We start from the raw sequence: 23,284 nt of genomic DNA on the forward strand, positions 1-23,284 counted from the left end.
TGTTAATTAAGAATCCAATGGATGCATAGTTTTTTTATGATTCGCGCAAATGATTTAATACACAATACAAGGAACTTAACTGAGAATATACTTTTACATAAAAATAAATAATTTTAAGAAAGCTTTTTTAGAATTTTACATGCCATTTTTTACTTAAATTAAGCAATTATATTGCATGAAAATGTTTAATTTTTAGTGATGGAATGACCAATCATGTTTTGTTAAAATTATTTTAACAATTAAGTGACTTTTTACTGTAGTTGTTCATGGTCTAGAAGTCATTTAAGAAGATTCTATTGCTAAAATTAATTAAGTACATATTTCCATCAAATAAAATTTTAATTAGAGGGATGAGCTTGATGACATGATACAAAGTTTCCAACTTTTGGTTTAATTTCACTTAGCTGAAGTCTTAAATCACCGCGTTTGCAAACCTGAAGTCTGTTTCTCTGCTTGGAATTAAGATGAGTGACGGCACTAAAACCACGTTCCACCAAATATGAAGTCGGAAATACAAGAAGGAGTTTTTTTAACCACCATCCATAATGCAGGATAACGATTGGAAATCTCCTTCTGTAGCGAAAACTCTTGAAAATTTATCTTAAACTTTGGTTTCAATTCAATGTCATTTTGTTGTCCAATTAATTCTTCCTCTAATACCCCAACTTCCTCAATATCTACAAACGGATTTATCACCTGGAATTTCCAACAAAAGAAGATCCTCAAATCTTTGCGTCATATTTTCATGTAAGGTAGCTAAACGGTTGCAAAAGACGCTCAAATCATCATCACATAAACCAGCTTGCTCTTCTAGCTCAAGTAGGGAAGGAATTTGATAAAGCTCGCAGCGACCTACGTTGTGCTTAAATAAAATAAACACAGTCAATACAGATTTTGCCTTCATAAGAATTGTGTCGTTTCCCTGCAATTGTAAATTAATTTCATTAAACTTTCCAAAAGTTTCAGCCAAAAATGCAACGTCACTCCCAATCTCCCGAAGGTTGTTGCTGAGAAAATCATTTTCCTCATCAAAAAACTGCACGACAGTGTCAAAAAGTTCATAGAAGCGCCTCATACAATTGCCTTTTCACAGCCAATGAACTAGTAACAAACGTTTAAAATCTTCGTCGTTCTCATCACACAACTCTCGAATATACTTACTCTATACTCTATACTTACTCGAATATACTTACTCTATGGTCTTATCTACTGTGCCAAAATTCATTCCTATTTAGCCTTCGGAATTGTCTTCTGGGGAAGTGCTAGTGTAGCTACCAAGTCAATTTCCATGCTAAATTTGGCTGTCAAATCAATGTTTTGGGTTTCAACAAGGACGCCAGGAAGATTTTAGCTTCTTTCCATATATCCAGGAAACATATGTCAGTCACTCTGCCATGTATTTGTATCCTGAATTTTTCTATGTTTGTCAGAAGTAAACAACAACTGGTTATGCCCAATTCTGCTATAGATTATATAAACATGAGGTAGAGAAAAATACAATGAGGTATGTGGCAGGGAAAATGTTCATCTGGATAATCAGCCACTAAACATAGGCGAGAGAGGCCTCAACATTCAGCCTCAATTATGTACAATAAGATTCCAATTTTATTGAAAGTATGGCCAACTAAAGCGTATTTAAAATAAGTTCAACGGATTCAGCCGTTATAGGGTGGAAGTTCGACATATTTAAATAAAAGTTGGTAGCACTTTTATGTATGACTGTTTCCCACCCCTTCTTCAAACATGTCAAACCCTCCCCCAACCCTTTCTCAAAGGTCAATATGTAGTACAGTGTCGTGTAGCAGGTGATGATGGCTCTGTGAGCCGAAACGCGTCGTACGCATTAAAATATTCTAGAAAAGTGCTACCATCTTTTATTCAAATAAATCTTTAAAATACGATAAAAGAACTGCTTATTCATTAATGCCGCCACAGCATTGATGAGTTTTTGAGTGATGGATTTTCGTAGTCTGTATTTTACTCCTTGTTTCTTCTCTTGTATGTATATGTTGCTTTTATTTTTTTCTATACACAGAGAAAAACAATAAGAATAATCAACTGTGTTTCAGTCTAAAGAATTTTATTGATTATTTTACGTAACTAAATGATATATCTTTATAATTCTGAGGTGTTTATTTCACTCCATCATCAATTGTTGATTCCCTTCAACAAAAAGATATTTGTTATTAAATATGAGGTTTGCCGCAATGTTATCACCTTTTGACGCCTGCAATAGGCAACTATATTTCACTCCGTCACAATTTGTGTACTCCCTTGTCTTTTTCCTGCTTGTAATTACTCCATGCTCCATATTTTATAACAATTTCTTTACTTGTTTCTCAAATATGACATTTACATTTGGTTTTGAATCCTACGTTCGTATTTCATGGTGTGTGATTATCGTCTGCAGCGGGCGCTGTTGCCAAATTTAGGCTTGCCGTCACGTTATCTCTCTCTCTCCGTTAAACTCCAAGCGTAGGGGTAGGTGAGAGGGGGACTTTCAATGAAACAGCGTGATGCAGTTGTGTCTGAATGCCTTTATTTTACTTTGCTGTGTGGTTAGAGGTGAGGAATTGATGATTGACGGTGTCTACCGCGAATGCTGTGCGTTGCCAGTTAGGCCTGGCTTCTGGCCGCCTTGTCGAACTTGCGCTGGTACTCGCCAGATGGGTCGTATTTGTTGAGGAGGCGCTGCCAGTCCCTGGACCGGTTGTCCATCAGATGCTTGATGACCCTCTCGGCCGTCACCTTCTGCTTCTCCGAGCACTTGGAGCACTCCGTTTTCAGCGCATCGGGCAGCGTGCCTACGGAAAAGAAAGGCGTTAAAAACACTGTCTCACTCCTCTCGCTTCGAATTTAAATAAAAAATGGTAGCACTTTTCCACAATATTTTAATGCGTACGACGCGTTTCGGCCCACAGAGCCATCATCACCTGCTACACGACACTGTACTACGTCTGAACCTTTGAGAAAGGGGTGGGGGAGGATTTGACATGTTTGAAGAAGGGCGTACAGACAGTGAAAAGATACAACGAAAGAGATACGGGAGACCCAAGGTGGGAAGAGGACTCTAGGCACAATAACGACACGTGGGAAGAACCAGAGACAGCGGGAAGGGAAATAATGAAAAGGGGGTTGAATGAGAGGGGTAGGTGGAAAGAGAGGCCGCGTGTCGTTAGAAATGGCCGGGTAGGAGTAAGTAGCGAGGCATGAAAAGAGGCGGGGGAGAGGAGTTCCAGAAAGGTAGCTGAGAAAGGAGTGAGAATTAGCAGGCTGAGGAAAACGGTCAACACTATACGGAGAGAGGGTGGGCAGACGGAAAAACACTGTGGAGGTCGGGGTGGATGCAGAAAGAATTTGGCAATTTTTTCTCGGGAAGGGGATCTTAAGGAATGGGTGACAAACACTTGCACATTCATGAGCATATTTTTGTCACTTTGTACTATTTCAAATTGCTCTAAAACATCAAGCCTTGTGTCCTTACTTTCGAAGTAGAGAACTTCTGGTTGAAAATGACAAGAACGAAAAATCTTTAGCAAGTGTATGGCGAGAAGTAACGTTTCATCCCCATTTTTCCAGCACCTTCTATGTACTTTCATTCTGGCGATGAAACTTCTGCCTGTTTGACCGATGTAACTCATGGTGCATAGGGTAGTTTTTTTATTTTATTTTATTTTAAAGAAAGAGAACCACATACAGCATATACTTGCCACTTTAAAGTGGCCAGGTAACAATACATCAATTAGAGGACGAAGACGCAATATAACCAGTAGAAAACAATAATTACATCTACAAAAACAAAAGGACAACAAGAAACTGCAGGTACATACTACTTCGGTGACAGAAGGATAGGGAAAGGCCTATGAAGGATTTCAATAGAAATGCAAAAAGGTCGATGTGTGGAGGGAGTGAGTTCAACACAGGTAATGCGGTAGAAAAACGAACGTTTAGTAAGGGAAATTCTAGGAATGGGCATGTGGATTAGGGGATGAGAACGGGTAGGGCGGAGTGGAACTTTAAAATTGATAGAAGAGAGCAATGCAGGGCAGTCGATGGTGGAATTGAGAATCTTATAAATAAGTTTTAAATCAGCTGTGAGCCCGTGGGTTGTGAGATTAGGGATGAAGAGGGAAGAGAGAATAGCACTAGTGGACATGTTGCGTAAATGCGGTATTCTATTTTTTACTATATTGGCAAAGAAATTGCTGACACAGTCCAGGGATGAGAGGTTGGTTTGTGAAGAGATAGACCAGATGGGACAAGAGTAGGTAAGAATTGGAAGAATGATAGAGGAAAAAAAGTTCGAAGTGCTTGGGGATCCTTAATTTCAGTGAAACGGTACAGGAGGCCTAAGAGGGACATTGCTTTAGACTTGATGGATTGTATGAGCGGAGAAAAATTTAATTTATCGTCAGTGATAATGCGTAGGTCCTTAGATGTTGACACACGTTTCAGAGAGTGATTAAAAATATTGTAGTTAAATTGATGTGTGATCTTCTTTAAGGAAATAGACATCACACTACATTTATCTGCGTTTAAATTAAGTTTCCAGACATTACACCAATTCGATGTCTGACGTCATTTCATACACTGTCATGTTGTAGGCCATGGCAATCGGAAGGTTTTTGAATTTCCTTGAACAGTTTATAATAATCAGCATAAAGGAGAGTTTGAGCTTGGGAAGAAGGTAGCAGAGAGGCAAGATCATCAAAATACAAGTTAAACAGGTAAGGACCAGGGACACTCCCCTGAAGAACCCCAGATGTCAGAGGAGACCAAGGAGAAGATAAACCAGAAAGAATAACCCTTTGAGTTCGATTGCTGAGGAAGCTAGTCAGGAGACTTTTGAAATTACCAGAAATATTAAATCATTCACCTAATTTGTGGAGGAGGAGGCTATGAGTCAAAAGCTTTGGAAAAATCCAGGAAAATGGTGTCTAACTGTGATTTATTATTAATGGAGTTAATGACATTATGCTGAAAAACGGATAAGTCGGTCATGCATGAGCGGCCCGGTAGAAAACCATGTTGATTATCAGAGAGATGAGGGGAGTTGAAGTAGGAGAGTCGATTTAAGATTATTCTTTCACAAACGGAGGAGAGAACTGGAAGTAAGGAGATGGGTCTTTAGTTTGATGCGACATTTGTTGGCCCGGATTTATGAATGGGGATAACGTTAGCAGTTTTCCATTGTGGTGGAAAAATGCCTAGGGGAAAGCATCGGTTTAAAAGCAAAGTTAAAGGAATGGAGAGTGATTCAGCACAATGGTGAACAAATATCGGACTCAGGCCATCAGGGCCTGGTGAACGTTGAAGGGGAATTTTGCGTAAATTTTTAAGAACTTCAAGCGAGTCGGCTCGGATTTCACAGAGGCAATTACGGGAAATGGGTGCGGGGCGGGTGAGTGGTGGGGAAGAGAGGGGCGTCGTGCATTCAGAGAAGAATCTGAGAAAGAGGGTCGTCCAACGGCATTGGCATTAGCGTAAGAAACTATTTCAGGGATTCTAGGTTCACTGCGGCGACTATTTACAAAGTACCAAAATTTTCTTGGCCGTAAATAGAATTTTTACATCCAATGAAACTAGCTTGTGGTTGGGAGGTAACGCGAGGTGTTGAAGTTTCTGTGACAAAATGTTGGATTTCTCAATGCTATATTTTGGTGAAAAAACAGATAATTGCCCAAAAATTGCGAAACGCATCGTACGCATGAAAATATTGTGAAAATTGCGACCAGCTTTTATTCAAATATGCCGAACTTCCACCACAAAAACGCCCGAATCTGTTGAACTTCCTCGCTTCGTGTTTCATATTTATAGTACATTGAATATTCTACAGAGTTTTACTGAACGCCGAATTCAACGACTAAGCTTCTAGCCGCACAGGTTCAAAAATTTATTTTTCAGCATGTTCACGTGTTGGTAAACCATCTGCTTTATTTGTTCTTCCGCCTGATATAAAAATGAATATAATTAGATGAGTTTTTGCTGCCATGAGCCATACCGGAGAAGCATATGATAGTAACGGCTTTAGCATAACCTTGTAAAGTTTCGTTTGCAATGAAAGTTTGGAGCTTTTGTGGAGCAGGGGACCAAGCGAAGTAGCCGCTGCCATAGTTTTAAATATGGCAGTAAAGAAACAATTTATAAGAACCTACATCTGGAGTATGCTCCTATACGGAAGTGAGGCATGGACAATGACCGCAGCGGAGAAAGCAAGGATAGAGGCCTTTGAAATGTGGTGCTACAGAAGAATGATGAAGATCAAATGGATCGACCGAGTTAGCAACGAGGAAGTCCTAAGAAGAGTAGGAGAGAAGAGAAGCCTCATGAAAACCTTAATAAGAAGACGGAACAACCTTAAAGGCCACATCTTGAGACATGATGGCCTGATGAAGACAATCGTCGAAGACAAGTGGAAGGCAAGAATGGAAAAGGAAGACCTCGAACAAAATATATGGAACAAGTAAAGAGAGATGTGAAAGAGAAGAAATACGTAGGTGTGATAAGATTAGCTGATAGGGGAATAGAGTGGAGAGCTGCGTCAAACCAATCCTAGGATTGTTGACCAATGATGATGATGATTCCAGCCTTAGGGAGGCGCGAGAAGGTCACGTGCACACATTTGCGGGGGTTTGCAGATAATTCCCAGGACTCGGCCCAATCCTCATATTCATCCAACTGTCGTTGTGGCAGTTCCGCTGTAGTTCTAGGGTTTGAACCGTGGGCAATAAAGGTGGTGTCATCTGCGCAAAGGAAGGTTGAGGTGGCAGGAATGGTAGGAAGATCATTTATAAAAAGGTTAAAAAGGGTGTGAGGAAAGGACGGCTCCTTGAGGAACGCCAGAAATAATAGGAGCAGTATCGGAGAAGGAAGAGTTACATTGAACGAAGAAGGTGCGGTCAGAGGAAGAAGGATTGGATCAGTTTTTGGAGGAATGGGAAGAGAAGACAGTTTCAGGATAAGGCCCAGAGTCCAAACCCTGTCCAATGCAGCCTCCAAATCGAGGAAAACAGCATGAGTAATCCATCGGTGTTTGAATCCGCCAATGATCGACTCAGTCAGACGAAGGATCTGATGGTTGTTGATGTATGACGCCGAAACCCAGTCTGCTCTGGCCTGATGCAGTTGTGAAGGGAAAGGTGGCATTGAAGACGGGAATGAATTACGGATTAAAAAAGTTTAGATAGGGTATTGAGGAGGGAAATAGGACTATACTATGAATGGTTGGTTGCAGGTTTCAAAGGTTTTAGGATCATGATAATTTTGGCACATTTCCAGGCGGTCGGGATATTTGGAAGAGGAAATTAAAGAGAACGGCAATGAAGGCAATTGCAGGAGAGGGAAGGATTTTAAGAAGTTTGTTTGAGATTGCATCAGGACCAGGGCTGCTATTCTGGATAAGCGATGCAATAAATAGCTGATGCTATTCCGCGGGTCACTATTGCATCGACCCCGTATTCTGAATGAAAGGGTGTAATAATTTTGTTCGGAATAGCATCTGGCTATTTCTTGCGCGAGCTATTTCGAAGCTCCGCCTCTTCCCGTATGAAAAACTTTCTGAACAGTTTTCGCAACCAATGAGGGAGAAGATATTTTATATATTTTTCTGTATTTTACGGAGAATTGCCTTGCCATTATAAATAATTGCTTTATTTACATTTAAAAGTTATATTAAAACCTTGGATGCATATAATACGCTTTGAAAATCTCATTTAGGAAGTCAGCTGTTTGTTGTGGTTGTGATAATATCACAATGGCTTCAGACAGGTGGGTTAGGTCATAATTTCATAGTTATAATGACGATTTATCGGGCATAAATATTGAATAAATTGTCTATATCCGATCGGTCCTTTATCGTGAGATATATGCTATGCGAAATAATCATTGAAAGCTAAATATGTTTGATTTTCTTCGTAATTGTGTTAGGCTTCGAAGTCTGTTTGTTTGTTGCATGTCAAAATATATATGTGTAAACTTTTATTTTATTGTTCGTGACGATATACCTTTGCTGTATGAACTAGAAGCTTTCGTTTATAATGCTAGCTTTATATTATATGACTCCCTAATTTCAGTATTCATTCTCTGTTTAGGAGATGACGTAGGTGGCAACGTCACAGCTGTGATTTCAGGTATTATGATGGAATAGTATCGATATTTCAGCTGCAGATGTGGAAAAATCAGAGGGAGACGATGATGAATTTGAGGATGGATGGAACAGCTGTGAAAAAGTGAATCTAACAATAGTGAATCGTGTGGAAAGTGCTGTTGTGTCACTTATTATTGTTTTCGTATCAGCTGATTTTAATATGCTCACTGAAATTTTTGATAGACCCTGAACTGTGCCGATAAACTGAATCTTAATTGTGTGAATAACTTTCTTGCCTATAGAGGCAACAATTTGTATTGAAATCCACATATTGCATTAATTTTGTTCATGGATATTGCATTAAACGATTGTGGGGAATAATATTTGTTCGGAAACTTCATTGGTGTTCGGAGATATCCTTTGTTTTCAAGCAAGTAATTCAAGTCGACTGCCCGTGTTATAATTTAATAAATTTCCAGTTTTGATTGTAGAAGGCAGCGAATAGTGGGGAAAATAATTTCGACTCATAGCATGTATTTCTATGTACTGTTAAGAAAATTAACGGCTGATAAAAACATGTGGTGTTATTATGGTAGTATATTGTTTTCATTGAAAGCTATAACTATTATTTTATTTGGCGAGTTAGCGTGTTAACACAAGCTTGAAATTTTTCAAGAATCGACCTGATAGCCTTGATAGAGGATGTTTTCGTCGCACGTCAAGTGTTGAAATAAAATTATGAATTGTAAATATGAATAAAATACGGAAAATTTGGGCTAATCGTAGTAATTCTTTGCATTAATTGTTATTGTTTTCGTACTGTCGATGAAGCAAGCTTGTGCTCCAAATATTAAGCTCGAATGTAAATGTCTACCCAATTCACTAAATAGTTGAATATTCATCTCTTATTCTACGATTATTTAATTAAAATAAAGTAGATATAATTTTACTTTTGGCGATTATTCCATTTTTCAATACGTGATTAGGTAACTTTTACCTCAGAAAAACAATTCAACATCGCATTGCGCTCGTTTACCGTCGGCCTGGGAGACGGTGTAATATTATTGCAACCCTGACGGGTGCGATTCGCCGTTCAGAATAGTGAATTGCAACGGCGGTATAGCTATTTTGAGTTTTACGTCTTCCGGTGTAATAAAAACACGATTACACCCGTTCTGAACACCATATTGCATCTTGGTTGCAATACGCTATATTATTGCAACTTCGGGTGTAATATCAGCGAATAGCATGATGCAATTCCATCCAGAATAGCAGCCCAGGAGCAGACTTAGATTTAAAACTGTCAATAATGCCTGTAAGTTCGCTGGTTGATGTTAGAGCAGGTTGATCAATTGGGCAGTACTTGGGCTTGGGCTTTGCCAGTGTCCTTCGGCATCATCTTCCAATTCGGAGGGAAGATCATTGGAGAATCGTTTTTCCAAGATGGACTGGAAAAGTGTAGCTTTAGCGGCGTCCGAGGTGGCAGTGCAGTCGGCGGAGCTGAGCGGCGGGGTTGAACGATTGGGATTCTTGAGTGCATGGGCCATTTTACAGATTGAATTGTCAGAGGTGGAAAGAGAAGCAACCTTTTCGTTCCAGAGCGCTTGGCGGTGAGAGAGTTGACTCTGTTTCGGAGGGCTTTGAATTTTTCGTGGCATTCCTTTGTCCTCAGAGATTGCCATAAATTGCGAGCCTTGTTCCTCTCTCGAATTGCGGAGAGAATTTCAATCGGTAAAGCATCGTTGGATTGCGCTGGTGGAATTGCCCGCTAGGAACCGCTGCCTTCTCTGTTGTGTCTCCTTGGGCGTTCGCTACACAATAACGCATTAATATTACCCATCAGCCACCGCGTTCGCGCAACACATGTTTCGTAAGGGGAGAAAGAAAGATGGTCGCGTGGGGCGTGTCATTTGTTCGTTGACGGTGTTGACGGTGGATTCGTGCTAAGGTAGGGTTAGAGGGTGTAGGTGTAATGGCCGGGGTAAGGGACGGACCCGAATCTGTGAGGGACCAGGGTATCTCCACCCTCAAGGGGGGGACTTTCAGAGGACGTGTGACGCACGTTTGGTGTGTTAGCACTTTTCGACGGGAAGCTCACCTTTTCACGTCGCTGGGAAGATTCTCCTAATTCATTTTCTGGTTATTGCTCTAAAAAAATCTCATATGACCCTTGTCATAGTTCTCTTTCCTGCATTTTCCTTGCATCGTGAGAGAAATAGGGTTGAAGATTCTAATGTAAAAGTTTTCATCAACGACAAATTTATGAAAATAATGCGAAACAGAGATGAAAATTTGGTCTAACACAAGCAACTGAAATTAATGGAAGAAATTAATTATGAATTGTTAAAATGATTATGTAGCTCCGTAGATACAACGGAATTTTTAAAATTGTCGTCATCTCTAAGCACAGGAGGCGGAATATATTTTCCGTCTTCCACGAAAGATATAATGTATCGGCGGAAATGGTTCTTGGAAAATGGAAAAACTTGTGTCACCTGTTAAGCAATGTGGTCAGCTGCGGATCCAGGATTTGTTTCTGGGGGGGGGGGGGGGGTCTAATAAGGGTGTAACAGGTCTTCTCATATTTGAGATTAAAATATATATGGGCCGATGAAGAGTAATTTTTAAAGACTCATATCGTGGTTCAGGAAGAGACTAGCATTAGCGAAGGAGGCGTTCATGAACAGGAAGGAGCTTCTGAGAGGATCGTGGTGTAAGAGTTTAAAGAAAAGCCTGGTGAAGAGTTTGATTTGGAGTGTAGCTCTCTACGGTGCGGAAACGTGGACACTGAGGAAAGAAGACGAGAGAAGATTGGAGGCATTCGAGATGTGGGTATGGAGAAGAATGGAGAGGGTGAAATGGACGGAGAGGAAAAGGAACGACGAAGTGCTGGATATGGTTGGCGAGGAGAGGCAGCTTTTAGATGAGATACGCAGGAGACAGAAGGTATGGATGGAGCGAGTACTTAGCGGGGAGGGGAAGTTAAAAATGGTGTTGGAGGGTAGAATGTTAGGGAAACGAGGGAGGGGAAGGAAAAGAATAGGATTTTTGGATAGATTGAAAGAGAGTAGGCCTTACAGTGAATTAAAGAAGGCATTGCTGGAAGGAAAGGGAGGCTCCCAGATCGCTTCTCGAATACTCCATGGAAACCTACCTTAATCGGTAGAATACTATTATAATAATAATATCGTGGTTAGAAAACATTATTAATCCGCGAACTTTCCGGCGAATACATTGAAGGTAGGGACTTTCTTATTCTAGAACTTTATAAAAATTGTGCTTTGTTCGTCCATTGGCATCGCTCACCCCGACATCCGAAATTAATTAAGAGAATTCAAGGGGGTATTGAGCTACTAACACCGTTGTCAACTTCGACGTGCGTATAAGGCGTATCCAAGGGAATAAACAGATTTTTGTGCTAAACCTCACCGCGGGTTTTTTAATTTTTGATATCATAGGATGAGAGTGTAAAAAATCATCAGTTTTCTATTTCATCATTTCATGCAGAGTCAATGCAATGTCAGCACGTGGCATAAGAGAGAGTATCTTAAAGTACTGTTCGATTCAATTACATGGGTATGACATTTTATACTATACGAAGTACGCATAACATAATTTAAAATCCTCCCGTGAACCATCCATTCAGCTTACCGTTCAAAGTTCGACCTTAGGGGAACGTTATTTCACGGATCACAAGTAAGTCGTGCTTTAAAGAAATGAAATGCATAGCGGATGGGGTGTTTCACACATATCAGGAACCGGAATAATTAGAAAGAATTCGATGGAGTCAATATTGAAGGGATTGAGGTTCCGTAACGACGAAAACAAAGAAATCTCCCCAATTGAGCTCTACCTCACACGAACAAGATCAAGAAAACGCTAAATCTGTCGCTATTATCCTCGTTATTAATAAACTGAACAAAGCAATCTGTCATTGTTACCTATATTATTTGGCTTTGCAGTTAAACCAATAATTTCCCCTTGCCACATACTGAATATGGCCGTCGACTCTTTCTGCATTCGCGGTGCAAGTGCTTCGACTTCATTTAAATACATCGAGACGTCAATCGATTCGTGATATCTCCGCAGTCGCTGTCCACCATTGTTGGGATTAACGAGTGAAAAAATAACGCTTTAGTTAATCATAAAAACATCAACAAAAAGCGTTAAACTTTTTTTAAATCTTTAATTTTTATCAAAAGTTTGCTTCTTTTCATTTAAATTTTACACTTACTGATTCAAAACTAACTTAAGTCAACTTTCATTCGTTACATTTGGGTGAATCTGTTCGAATTTGGGCAAGAAGCTTGCCCGACAGAGAGAGGTGGGAAAACGAAGCGGTCTCGAAGAATGCATATGTAGTTGTGTGAGAATGCAATGAATCGGCCCAGACGAATACATTCAAATGGACGTGGCCTCAGCCCAAGGTTAGGATCAGGCGCACGCGAGAACACACGAAGATATTTTCACCAGTGCAGAAGCATGGGCGTACGTAGAATAAAAACTGGGGGCTGAACAAGCCGTGGTCGTTCATGTTGCACAGAAAAGGTTAATGAAACCAAAATTTTAAGGAAATTATGACAGCAATTTATTGGTTTTTACAATTATTTGCTTGAAAAAATAATTGTAATTATATTGATTTTAATTTTAGTTCCATGTCTTATTCTAAAATCATTTTTCTTCAAAAGGAAAAATGTCATAACTTTTGTTTTGAACTAAATTTGTTTCCGTTTTCTACCGCAGTAGGTACTTAGCACTGCTGAGGAAGTCTCTCGCTATATCAGAAATATATCTTTATTATTTCATCCGCGGATGGTGAGAGCATGTTTACTAAACACATCGTTAAGTGCTTCGCAACCTCTGTTTTCGGACACTAGATGACGGACGTCCGTTACTATTTTCGAAATGAGAATTCTATATCATGACTCTTTTAAGCTGAAGCTATTACATTATTCTCGAACTCTGAGTTTGCATTGACTCCGTCGTGATTGACGCGGCGCCCGAAAAGTTTTTATTCAACTGATTAGGTCGGTTTATTAGGCGCATCGATTTCTTTCCTGGAGAGTACTTCTTGATTCTACATTACATAATTTTGCATGCATTCCCAGGCATGGGCGCAGCTAGGAATTAAGGCTAGGGGGGGGAGGTTTAGGTGCAACTAATTAATACCGGGGTGTGTGGGGGTATGGAATACCCACCAGGATAAGCAGTATGTGCGATATTAATAAATTGCGGAATTTTAAGAGAAATAGTTCGAAATGGTGGGTTTTACTGCTTTCTGAGGGATATTTGATAAATCCTTACACTATTCTATTAGTAATATCAATCCAATCAAGTAAAATGGATTAAACTTAAAAATTTCTCTCTGAGGGGGGGGGTTTATCACCCAAACCCCATCCCCCCTCGCTGCGCCACTGTTTCCAGGTATCCTCTTCTTCCACGACTCACTGATTGAACTAACAAACACGGTTTCACAGCGAATGAAAAAAATGACTACGACACTGCCCCTTCCAAAGTTTCACGCTTATTTTCGGGTTAATTGAAAACCGCTTCACGCTACTTTCACTTCAGGAATCGTCGTGCTTTTCTATCAACGGTCTTTTGACGGACCATATGGGCACTGGATTAATCTCACGCCGTGCGAATAATTTATAGCTAATCGTTTCTATAAAGAGACAACAGGGACAACGTGCCAACGCAGCTGAATGAATATTCGTGGTAGTATGTATGTACCTACTTGAGCCGGCCAGTCCCTGCTGAATCGTCCCTGGGGAGGGGGGGGGGGGGGTTTCGTAACGGCGAGACGCCGGGATGATCGGAAGGAGAGAAAGTGAGTTTGGTGATATCGAGGCCAAACGACGCGAGCACTCTCTCGCGGCGTGAGTTGAGGCGTGAGGCCATTTCATTTGGACAACCTTCATTAACGCAACACTGTCGTCGGGCGCGTATTGGGACACGAGGAAAAGAAAGGCATGTCCGAGAAGAAAATAAAATCCGCATTAGAGAGGTTTTAATTAGACTATTGAGTCCATTCCAGTCTGCCCTTCATTTATTATGGGCCTGGATTTTTCGGAGGAATACACATTTCCATGTTCCTACCCTCACGGAAAGTTACCTCTCTCTTTTGATATCATTATCTAACCTAGAAACATAGTGTGGTTCCAATATGATGCAATCCGAGTAACTCTGAAAGATATCTAATCTATTATGCTGATCTAGCATCATAGCCTACATAGCACACGGCCTCCGAGTATATAGCGGCTCCCGACCTAGTTCATGTGCAAAAGCTGTATATAGTAGCAGCAGCAGCAGCTTTCCTTTGCATTACTTTAGTTCGCAGATTATGTATTTTTGGGCCTTACGCTCGCTGCATAGTCAACATGTACCCTTTGTCTCTTTCGTGCACCTGCTTCCCACAACACGCTTTAATTGACCAATCATAGCTTCTTCAGGATCACAAATTCTTCTTCCCAATATTTGTTCCGCTCGGCAATTGGACTTCAAAAGCCGAAAGAAGGCGTGCATGTATGCGTAAATGGGAGCGTTGGCGTGGGAATTGCATTGGCGTAAGCAATTTATTGTGCGCCGATGGGCCGCAGATGGGGTGTCCTCTTTCACCGTGTTTTGTTAGCTCGAGTGGTGAGAGATAAATCTCGGGATGACATTGAAATGAATAATAATGATGGACACGCAATCAATCGAGTAGGCTAATGATCAATCGAAGCAATTTTAATGCTGCTAGTTCACAGGAGAGTCTCGCATTCTCAACTGTCCTCTTCAGGTGCAGAGAACTGCTTTCCTATACTTCAAGCATTCACGAACGCCCTTTCCAACAAGTAATGCCAAGTTTTGTGAAATAATCGCGTATGAATGAATTAAAGAATACATTTCGGGCGTCCCACTTTTTAACTGCTAAAATTTCTAATTCACAATGCGTTTCGACGCATATCCGGAGTTGGGGAGTTATTGAGTGATTGGGTCAATTTGACGATTACATTTCATTTAAGTGTTACTTCTTACCCGTTGCATTTAAAACACCTAAATATTGTAATGGTATGGACTTGAGTTGATAATAAAATAGCTGCGAAGCATAAGAAGCAGCTTCCCTCAGGAAAGACAGCCACCGTCTACATCGACAAGAACTGAAGCGTAGCCGAGAGCGTGCATCGATGAAAGAGGTAAACGCACTGCTAAATTCTGAACAGAGATATAGTATTAAATTTATTTTACCGTAGAGTCATAAATCATTGAATTAGTATTAGTAGAAGTCTCGGGACAGCACTTGTGTGGCTGACTAGAGGAAATACTTTGAAGAAGGGCTTATGAATTGGTCGATCGACTTAAAATGTTCACTGCCACAAAAAATTCACTCCAACTAAGCCATGCTCACAGCAACCTATTTTGGCGTAGTTGAGGAGTTGAAAAATGTGAAATGCGTCTACTGCTCAATCGATTTCCCTATCTTCGATCGTTCTCTGCAAATGGATTGATATGACCTTTGATTGGGGTATTATTTCACTTTTAGTTCTGTATGAGGCTAATTCAAATTACGTAGAATTTTGTTGCGCTGAATTCTCAATGCCACACATTTAGTGAAAGAATTGTATGAGAAATAATTATATTTAAAAAAAAGTGACAACGTGATGCATCTCCACAAGTGCATGATGAATTCAATGCACTAAAATTACGCCATGAAGTAATTACACTATTTTGCTATAACATACAGGATTTTACAGTAGTCTAAATGATGCTATACATTCATAAAAATGAACAATCATTACTTTATCACACGTGAAAAAATTATAAATAACACATTAATACGGTCCCCAGATTTTAATGCTATTTTGGCGACTTTAACAATTTCAACCGTGAACCTGGCGATATCTAAACGGCGAGAAATGATTGCGGGCCAATTAATTTTAATTCACTACGTGTTTCAATACGCAGCCTCCTCTTCAAGTCAATAAAATAATGATCATTGCTTATTTGATTGACCTGATTTAACACGCCATGCGTCGAAACGGGTTGTGAACAACAAATTTCCGTGATTAAAAAGTGAATGCACATCAGGATGTTTTTCGGAGAGCACACTTTTCAACGGAGTACGAGATGTTTAAAGTATACCGGGAGTAGCCGCGGTGATAACTTATTCGGGAGTCACCCGCAGTGCACAATCGTGCGAAAGATCCACAGAGTACGAGATGCTTTACTTAAATCATTCAGCATGTCGCTGAGTCTGACATACAGTTGAAGTGCCCGCTTATCAGGTACTTCATCCAACGCTATTAGGGTTCACTATTTGCATTCATTTCGCACGACCTTACGCTTTTTGCTAATGATATTTGACGGTCGACCAAGGAACGAAATTCCAGCTGTTTTTGTTGGGAAATGTGTCATTGTCGAGGTCAACCATGTAATGGCGTCGAAAATTATTTACATTCGCCTGGTTTCGGTGTGCTTATCTGTGATGGACACTTCAGAAGCGTAGGACTTTCTTTCCGAATGGGTTTTCCTCGACAAAATCAGTGAATTAGGTCTCCACACTTGGTCACAATATTTATGTACTTAATGCGTTATTTCACTTTGTCCTAGGAACTAATAAATAATTTTTCATCACGTTGAATACTTCACACATAAGAGAGTAATTCGTAACCAATTGATATTGACAAGCATACTTTACTCTTCACCAGTGGCGCAGCGAGGGGGGGGGGGGTTTAGGGGTTAAACCCCTCCCTCCCTCCCCCCAGAGCTCAGAGAAATATTTAAATTTAATACATTTTACTTAATAGGATTGATATTACTAATAGAATAGTGTAAGGATTAATAAAATATCCCTCAGAAAGCCGTAAAACACACCATTTCGAACTATTTCTCTTAAAATTCCGCAATTTATTCCTCTCGCTCCTACCGCTTATCCTGGTGGGTATTCCATACCCCCACACACCCCGGTATTAGTTGCACCTAAACCCCCCCCCCCAGCCTTAATTCCTGGCTGCGCCCCTTCTCTTCACATCTGCGTACGTACATTTCCATTGCAAGCAGTCTCATATGGCGTATGGCGGGAGGTGTTAGAATACCAGCTGCCAACAAAATGCTGGCATTGCGCGCACGAAGTTCCGTCTAGCATTTACTAAAATGCTCTCTTTTGTCCGTAAACTCTCTGTTTTTGTCCTAATTGGACTTGCTGACGTAGAAGAGTGTGCTCGGCCGACTTGCCTCTTCGTCTTAGTCGCTCTCCGATGCTTCCCCCACCCCTCCCTCTCTCTCTGGTCCATCATGCTCCTCCTTGCTCCGTTCTCCTTTCTCCGTTCCATCGCGAGTGTTTTTCTCTGTATGAATCAGATTCTGTCAGATAGGGTATGTCCTTTCATTCGCTCAAAGTCACGTCAGCTGGTTTTGCGTTGCATCGCAAGGCAATTTCTCGGAACCGCCAGAAAATGCGTCTCTACAAATTTTCAATTCGTCTTGCGTGTAATTTCGTTGTGTCTATCGAACACATAGAAAAAGTAATGTTTCTGTTTTCAAGTCGAATGGCAATATTTCATCACACTTATAGAGCTACGAGCCATCAGAGAGCGTCAATTAGCTTTTTCACACGCATTAGGCTGGGAGCCGATAGAGACTCGGAGGCTACGTGCTATTAATCGAGCAATTGAGAATAGAGCGACATCATCCAAGAACCTCACCAAAATTCCGACATAAATGAAGAGGGACATATTTTCCGAGCGGATAGGCACACGAATTCTTTTTTCCCAGATGAATGGAATAATAAGGGAGTGGTTTCCCCAGCCAATTCTCTTGATTCATGGCGCACCCAATGACCACGGCTGGTTTCAATCCGCCTCTTCGGGATAATGGCGCGGGCAGGGCCGGATGGTGGCAAAACAGGCACGTGCGGCTACAGGGGCGCCGCAGACCAAGGGACGACTTCTAGGGCGCCAGTCCATTTAGTTACAGCAGTACTTACGTAATGTTTCTATTCTTGAAGTTAATCTTCTATTTTGTTATATGAATTAAGGCTAGACATTATTTTTGGAAAATAGGTATTCATAAAGTGTTGCATAAAAGTTAAACAGTTTCATGTAGTTTTACTCCAAGCTGTTTTTCTTTAATTGAATTGTCTACGTTTTCCCTGCGTGAAAATTGAAGCGTAAACTTATGCCGTGAGCCATATATCTGTTTATTCCTTTTTTCCGAACCTTACCTCTAGCGAGTGGCTATGCCTTATCGTAAGAATTAGGAAGGGGGGGGGGGGTCTCGAGTGAGGGGGGTTGGGCGCTGATCAATGGAGAGGTGCGTAACTTTGGGTGAATAATAATCCGGCCGTGGGTGGAGGCGCTGAAACAATCAAAATAAAACAGAGGGAATGATTTGCCTGCTAAGTTCCACCGATGCATTCATGTAAGTCCTTCATTTTTATCGAAGGAAATACGTTCGGCACAGTATCTGTTCATAATCTAAGGACACCACATAAGTTGCCATAAGCCCCAATTCCTTTGCAACGCTTTCGGGGCAGTTTTTTTTATGAATAGCTTGGCTTGACTTCGTAATTTAATGTAGTTCACGGATTAAGTCAGAGTCATTAAATTTTCCCCATCGGATTGCATGCGCTCGCTGCGTTCTCAAGGTCTTGCCTGCGGAATAGCACCTTTCTTTCTTTCACTCGATAGACGTCACCACAAAGCGGTTTAACGAATTCTAGCTTCTTCAGGACCCTGCCGCAAATATTTCTTATAATCCCCACGATAGCAATTCCCAGATACTCGCCTTCGTCTGTCCCCTTTCTGTTGCCACAGCATAGACATGGGGATCGAATGTGGGAACACTCATATGGCCTCAGCAGAGAGACAAACGAACGTTAATCTGTTATCTTCTTGTGGGATACTCAACGATCTGTTTATGCATTGGGCCTTAGAAACGAAGAATAAGTGAGAAGTAAGCGGGTGTCTTCGTCTTCGTCCGCACTCTCCATGTGAAGGTGAAAGTGGCTGTTGGAAACCCTCAATTCGAGGCAGATATTCGCCTCGGGGGAAAGTGGTGCCGTCGCGTGGATGAGCGGCGATCGGGAGATCCGGGATCGAATCCCGCATGATTTTTATGACGGCGAATCGGTGATGTGAGGAATGAAATTGCGCGCGTTGAGCCTCGCGTCCGCATTTGCATGTGGGGCGGATGCCCATTGGACACTCACGCATTGTTGCGCACTCATTTGCGGCTGCGTACGAGTGGATAGTAGCAGTTGGCGCATGCTCCCATCGCCAGACCCAAAAGACGACCAATCATTGTTCTCTCTGTTTGCAGAGCAGACAAAGGTACTGCTAATTATCCATCAAGTTCTGGTCTGGAATTCTGCAATAATTGCGATTACCATCATTTGGGATTCATAGTAATTCCCTAATAGGAGGAGTAAAGATGTTAGCTATCAGCCAGCCGATGGAGGTGTCAATGGAAACGTAGATCGTGCGGCTGCTGCCTCTGCACGGATGGGCTTCCTTTGTCGCGCACACAATGTAGAATTAAACTAGGTACCCATTTATTCCATGTATGCTTTGTTTTTCCACTCACCTATTTTAGGATAATTAGCACATAATAATTCAATTGTTTTTATATTTTCGTGTGCCGATGGGCGCACACGACTAGGTTGCCTAGTTTATCTCAGATAGGGATCTTTTCATACCCTCAGAGGCAGTTCACGGAAAGAGCGAATGAGAATTGGTATATAATAATATTATTTTGTAGATATAGCTATGAAAAACATATTTTACGTAAGAATTTTAAAACATCTAACAGGTTTGCACGGTAGCCGCGAAAATACTGCGCCGAATTTGTAAAATGATAACCTATAGGGAACTTGGAAAAACGATTGATTTTATAATACTTGTGAATGACATCCCACCTGTGTGTATGGAAGCTGACGCACATAGTGTTCGTAAATTCGAGACGTGTGGCGAAGAGCTAACGGAATTCCTCCTTTCAAAGATGTGTTCTCTCCTTCAGAGCCACGCAATTTGCAGTGCGTGCGGGTTCCTACCTGCAGTGGCCGCACGCATCGGGAAGGCACGCATTTCATTAAGTTAGCTGTTAAGTTCGTTTGAATGACGATGTCGTGATAATGTCATATGTGATCATTGGCAGGGGTTGCATGAAGTGCAGTTTCTTATATCGAACAATGGAGTGGCGGGTGCTTTTCATGCAGACATATAGAGAGTAGTCACTGCAAGGCACAAAATATATGGGGGGAGAGGGGGCTGAAGCCCCCAGAGCTCCACCCCCAGTAGGTACATACTAGCACAGTTCTGTGGAATAAATACATTTGCATCTTTCTTTTGATATAAGAGGGGTTTTGCATAGGATGTATGTGAGAGGGGTGAGTATCTAGGCTCACTCTGTGCTCGTGTTGCGCTCACAAGAGAGACCCCCCCACGCGCGCTCCTTCCTCCACTTTCTCCGTTTCCGTATGGCCGAGCAACTCGAGGTCGAAATGGCCTACAGTTTCTATTTGTTAGGATTTGATTGCCCCGATGGGATTTTTGTGTCCAGAATCGAAGTAAAAGCAAAGAGAACGGGAAAATGTTCGCGGTTCCATTTTATTATCTTCAGCAAGATGGAGCACCGTATGTCTCCGTAAAATTATTTTCTGGTGAGAAAGTAGAGAGAAGCAATTGTGACCATGTTAGCCTGCTTCATGAGAGCTCACTTACAGAGGCAGCCACTATTGAGGAACTACCCGAGAGAATGATCGCCTCTTCGTTAGGCGAACGCACGCGTGGAATGCATCTCCCTCTCGAAGATGTGATGTTTAGGTAGAGGGAGATTTTTCATTGGATTAAATACACACATAGAATGCACATGCTTACGCTTGAGTTCCCGCCCTTCGGCCGTGCACGGTCCTTCCTCCATCAGGCACTTGATGTAGTTGTTCAGGATTCGAGCGTTATTCAGAATCTTATCCACGTCCACGTTGTCGTACTTGTTCGTGTACTTGTTCTCTGCGGCAGCCACAACGCAGACGAAAAACAGAAGAAACGCAAATCGTGCACTAGTTGCCATGGCTTGTGCTTGTTGTTGTTGCTGGTGGCGACTCACTCTCTCTGACTGACAGCGCTCGCCGCTGCGTCTTCCCTTTAAGACCAACAAGTCCTCCTTCTACAGCTTTCCCTCACCCCCCCCCCTCTCCAACTCTACCCCCACCTCTTATTGCATCCTTGGCGTCGTCACCAGGACGACGACTCAACAACGACCGTCAATTATTTACTATAGTCCGTTGGCTTTCATTGATTCTATTCCCTTTTAGATTGAAATTAGCCGTAAATCCCCTTATGTAAATTCGTTAGCGCACGATTTCTCGGAATAGCCACGCTTCGAAAGCGCGCATTGGCCGAGGGGTTTTTGGATTTCCTCCTGTTCTCTGCGGATGGCCGTTCAACGAATTCCTCAATCGCCTGACTTCAAATTCGGGGAATTCCCGCCGCCTCGTTGACGTCAGCACGATCCTCGATTATTGCGTCCTACATGTATACGATACTACGCCGCGTTCTCATTGTTCGAGTTCCTCCATTATGCATTTTTTGCCTCTTTCCGTGGAGAAATAATAATGGATAGAAAAACTAATTGCCACGAGAATACCGTTTTCGACTGCGGACGCGTGATATTTTTGGCATTTAAACCGTGTGTCGCAATGCAAGCATAACATTCAATGCAAATGAATATTTAGTAAAGTGCCCAAATTGACTCTCCGTCATGAATTCCATGTATACCCCACGTGTGCAATTAGTGTTGATCTGCTGCTTACATAAATGATGTATTATTTATTTGGCAACAGATTAAACTGGTAAAATTATCAAGGAAAGGTCAAATTATATTTCGGCATGGCATACGATTCTTTTACACGATTCAGAGTAACTCCGGTGAAAAAAGCGACCCTTTAATGTCAAAATAGCGGTGAAAAATGCTTAATTGAATTTTCTTAACTACATGACCTCAGAAAGGCGGAAACTTTCATTTAGTAATCTAGGAACGTCGAAATTACTTTTTCAAAACAAAATCAGCCGGAAACCATAAATGGAATTATTAAAAAATATTTGTACATTTACATTCATATGCCACGCGTACTCCACTGTCATAAATACTAGCACATACATAAGGTAGGCTCATAATACAAGCTGCACCCAGTGAGGTAATTGCTCCAGACCGTGGTAATATGATTGATTGATGAACTACAATGATTAACTGTGCAACTTTCAATGCCACCAACATGTGTCATCCACAGTGCTATTTGCAATGCACTTTTGGGAAAACACGAGAGGCGAGCGGAAGATTTTGATTGGAAATCAGCTGGTGTTCTATGATATTGCAGCCATAATGAGTTGAGTAACTGCTATAGGCAAAGATGAGAAATTATCGAAGCAAACTTATATTTACGTAGCTTGTCCGACTGATTCATAATTTAATATCTTCATACAGTTTCCCAATTGATCCACTACATATTGGTATGAAATTGATTATATCTATCGCGATAATTTTTTAAAAATTTTAATTTATTTTTTTCGATGGCGAATTTATATAAATATCTACAATATGTGATCGAATCAGAATGAAGAGTTTAATTTATACTAATTATATGGTAATATGCCCTAGATTCTAGTACACAAATTTTTTTTTATATTTTTTAAAAATTAGCTTCGCAGGGTTGTTACATTGGTTGCAGTGAGTGACAGTTCTGGCTTCATCCATCATATTCTATCTAATAAAAAATTGTTGCAAAAGTAATGTAAGGGAACCCAGGGCGGAACGGGGTGAGCGATTTTAATAAGTACGAAAGAAGGTGCTGCACAAGCGGCAATTATGCTATAACTATATCTTATAGTTGCTATTGCTGCTTTTTTCGCTCTTAAAAATCGCTTACCCCGTTCCGCTTCCGGTTCCCTTTACATTCTCTCTAAAATCATTGCAAAAGTTTCTTACTTGCATTTTGACAATGAAAAAAATTCACTTTGGTCCTAATAAACTATGTCGAATTCGTCTTAATATTCGATAGCTAAAGAGTCCATGAGGAGAATATAACCAACCGTACAACCAAACTGAGAAAAATGCCCACCATTAATAATCATGGATTTAGAAATGGACCTACAGTTTCGTGAGTAATAATTGTTATTTTGCGTTTACACGCGGTATTTTTTCCGAAATAATTGTTGATAA

The 23,284-nt window shown here is 41.1% G+C and overlaps 1 protein-coding gene across 1 annotated transcript; it reads right to left on the reverse strand.

Annotated features, from left to right (window-relative positions):
- Nucleotides 1-2,517: 2,517 nt before the first annotated feature.
- On the reverse strand, nucleotides 2,518-21,195 carry LOC124166927 (ejaculatory bulb-specific protein 3). Its single transcript, XM_046544642.1, has 2 exons — nucleotides 20,944-21,195; nucleotides 2,518-2,804 (listed from the first exon to the last, which is right to left on the reverse strand). Exons 1-2 carry the CDS (start codon nucleotides 21,134-21,136, stop codon nucleotides 2,617-2,619), a joined length of 381 nt encoding a protein of 126 aa, XP_046400598.1. The 5' UTR covers nucleotides 21,137-21,195; the 3' UTR covers nucleotides 2,518-2,616.
- Between the last annotated feature and the right edge of the window lie 2,089 nt (nucleotides 21,196-23,284).

The sequence above is a fragment of the Ischnura elegans genome, chromosome 10 (genome assembly GCF_921293095.1).
Source record: "Ischnura elegans chromosome 10, ioIscEleg1.1, whole genome shotgun sequence".
Lineage (NCBI taxonomy): Eukaryota > Metazoa > Arthropoda > Insecta > Odonata > Coenagrionidae > Ischnura > Ischnura elegans.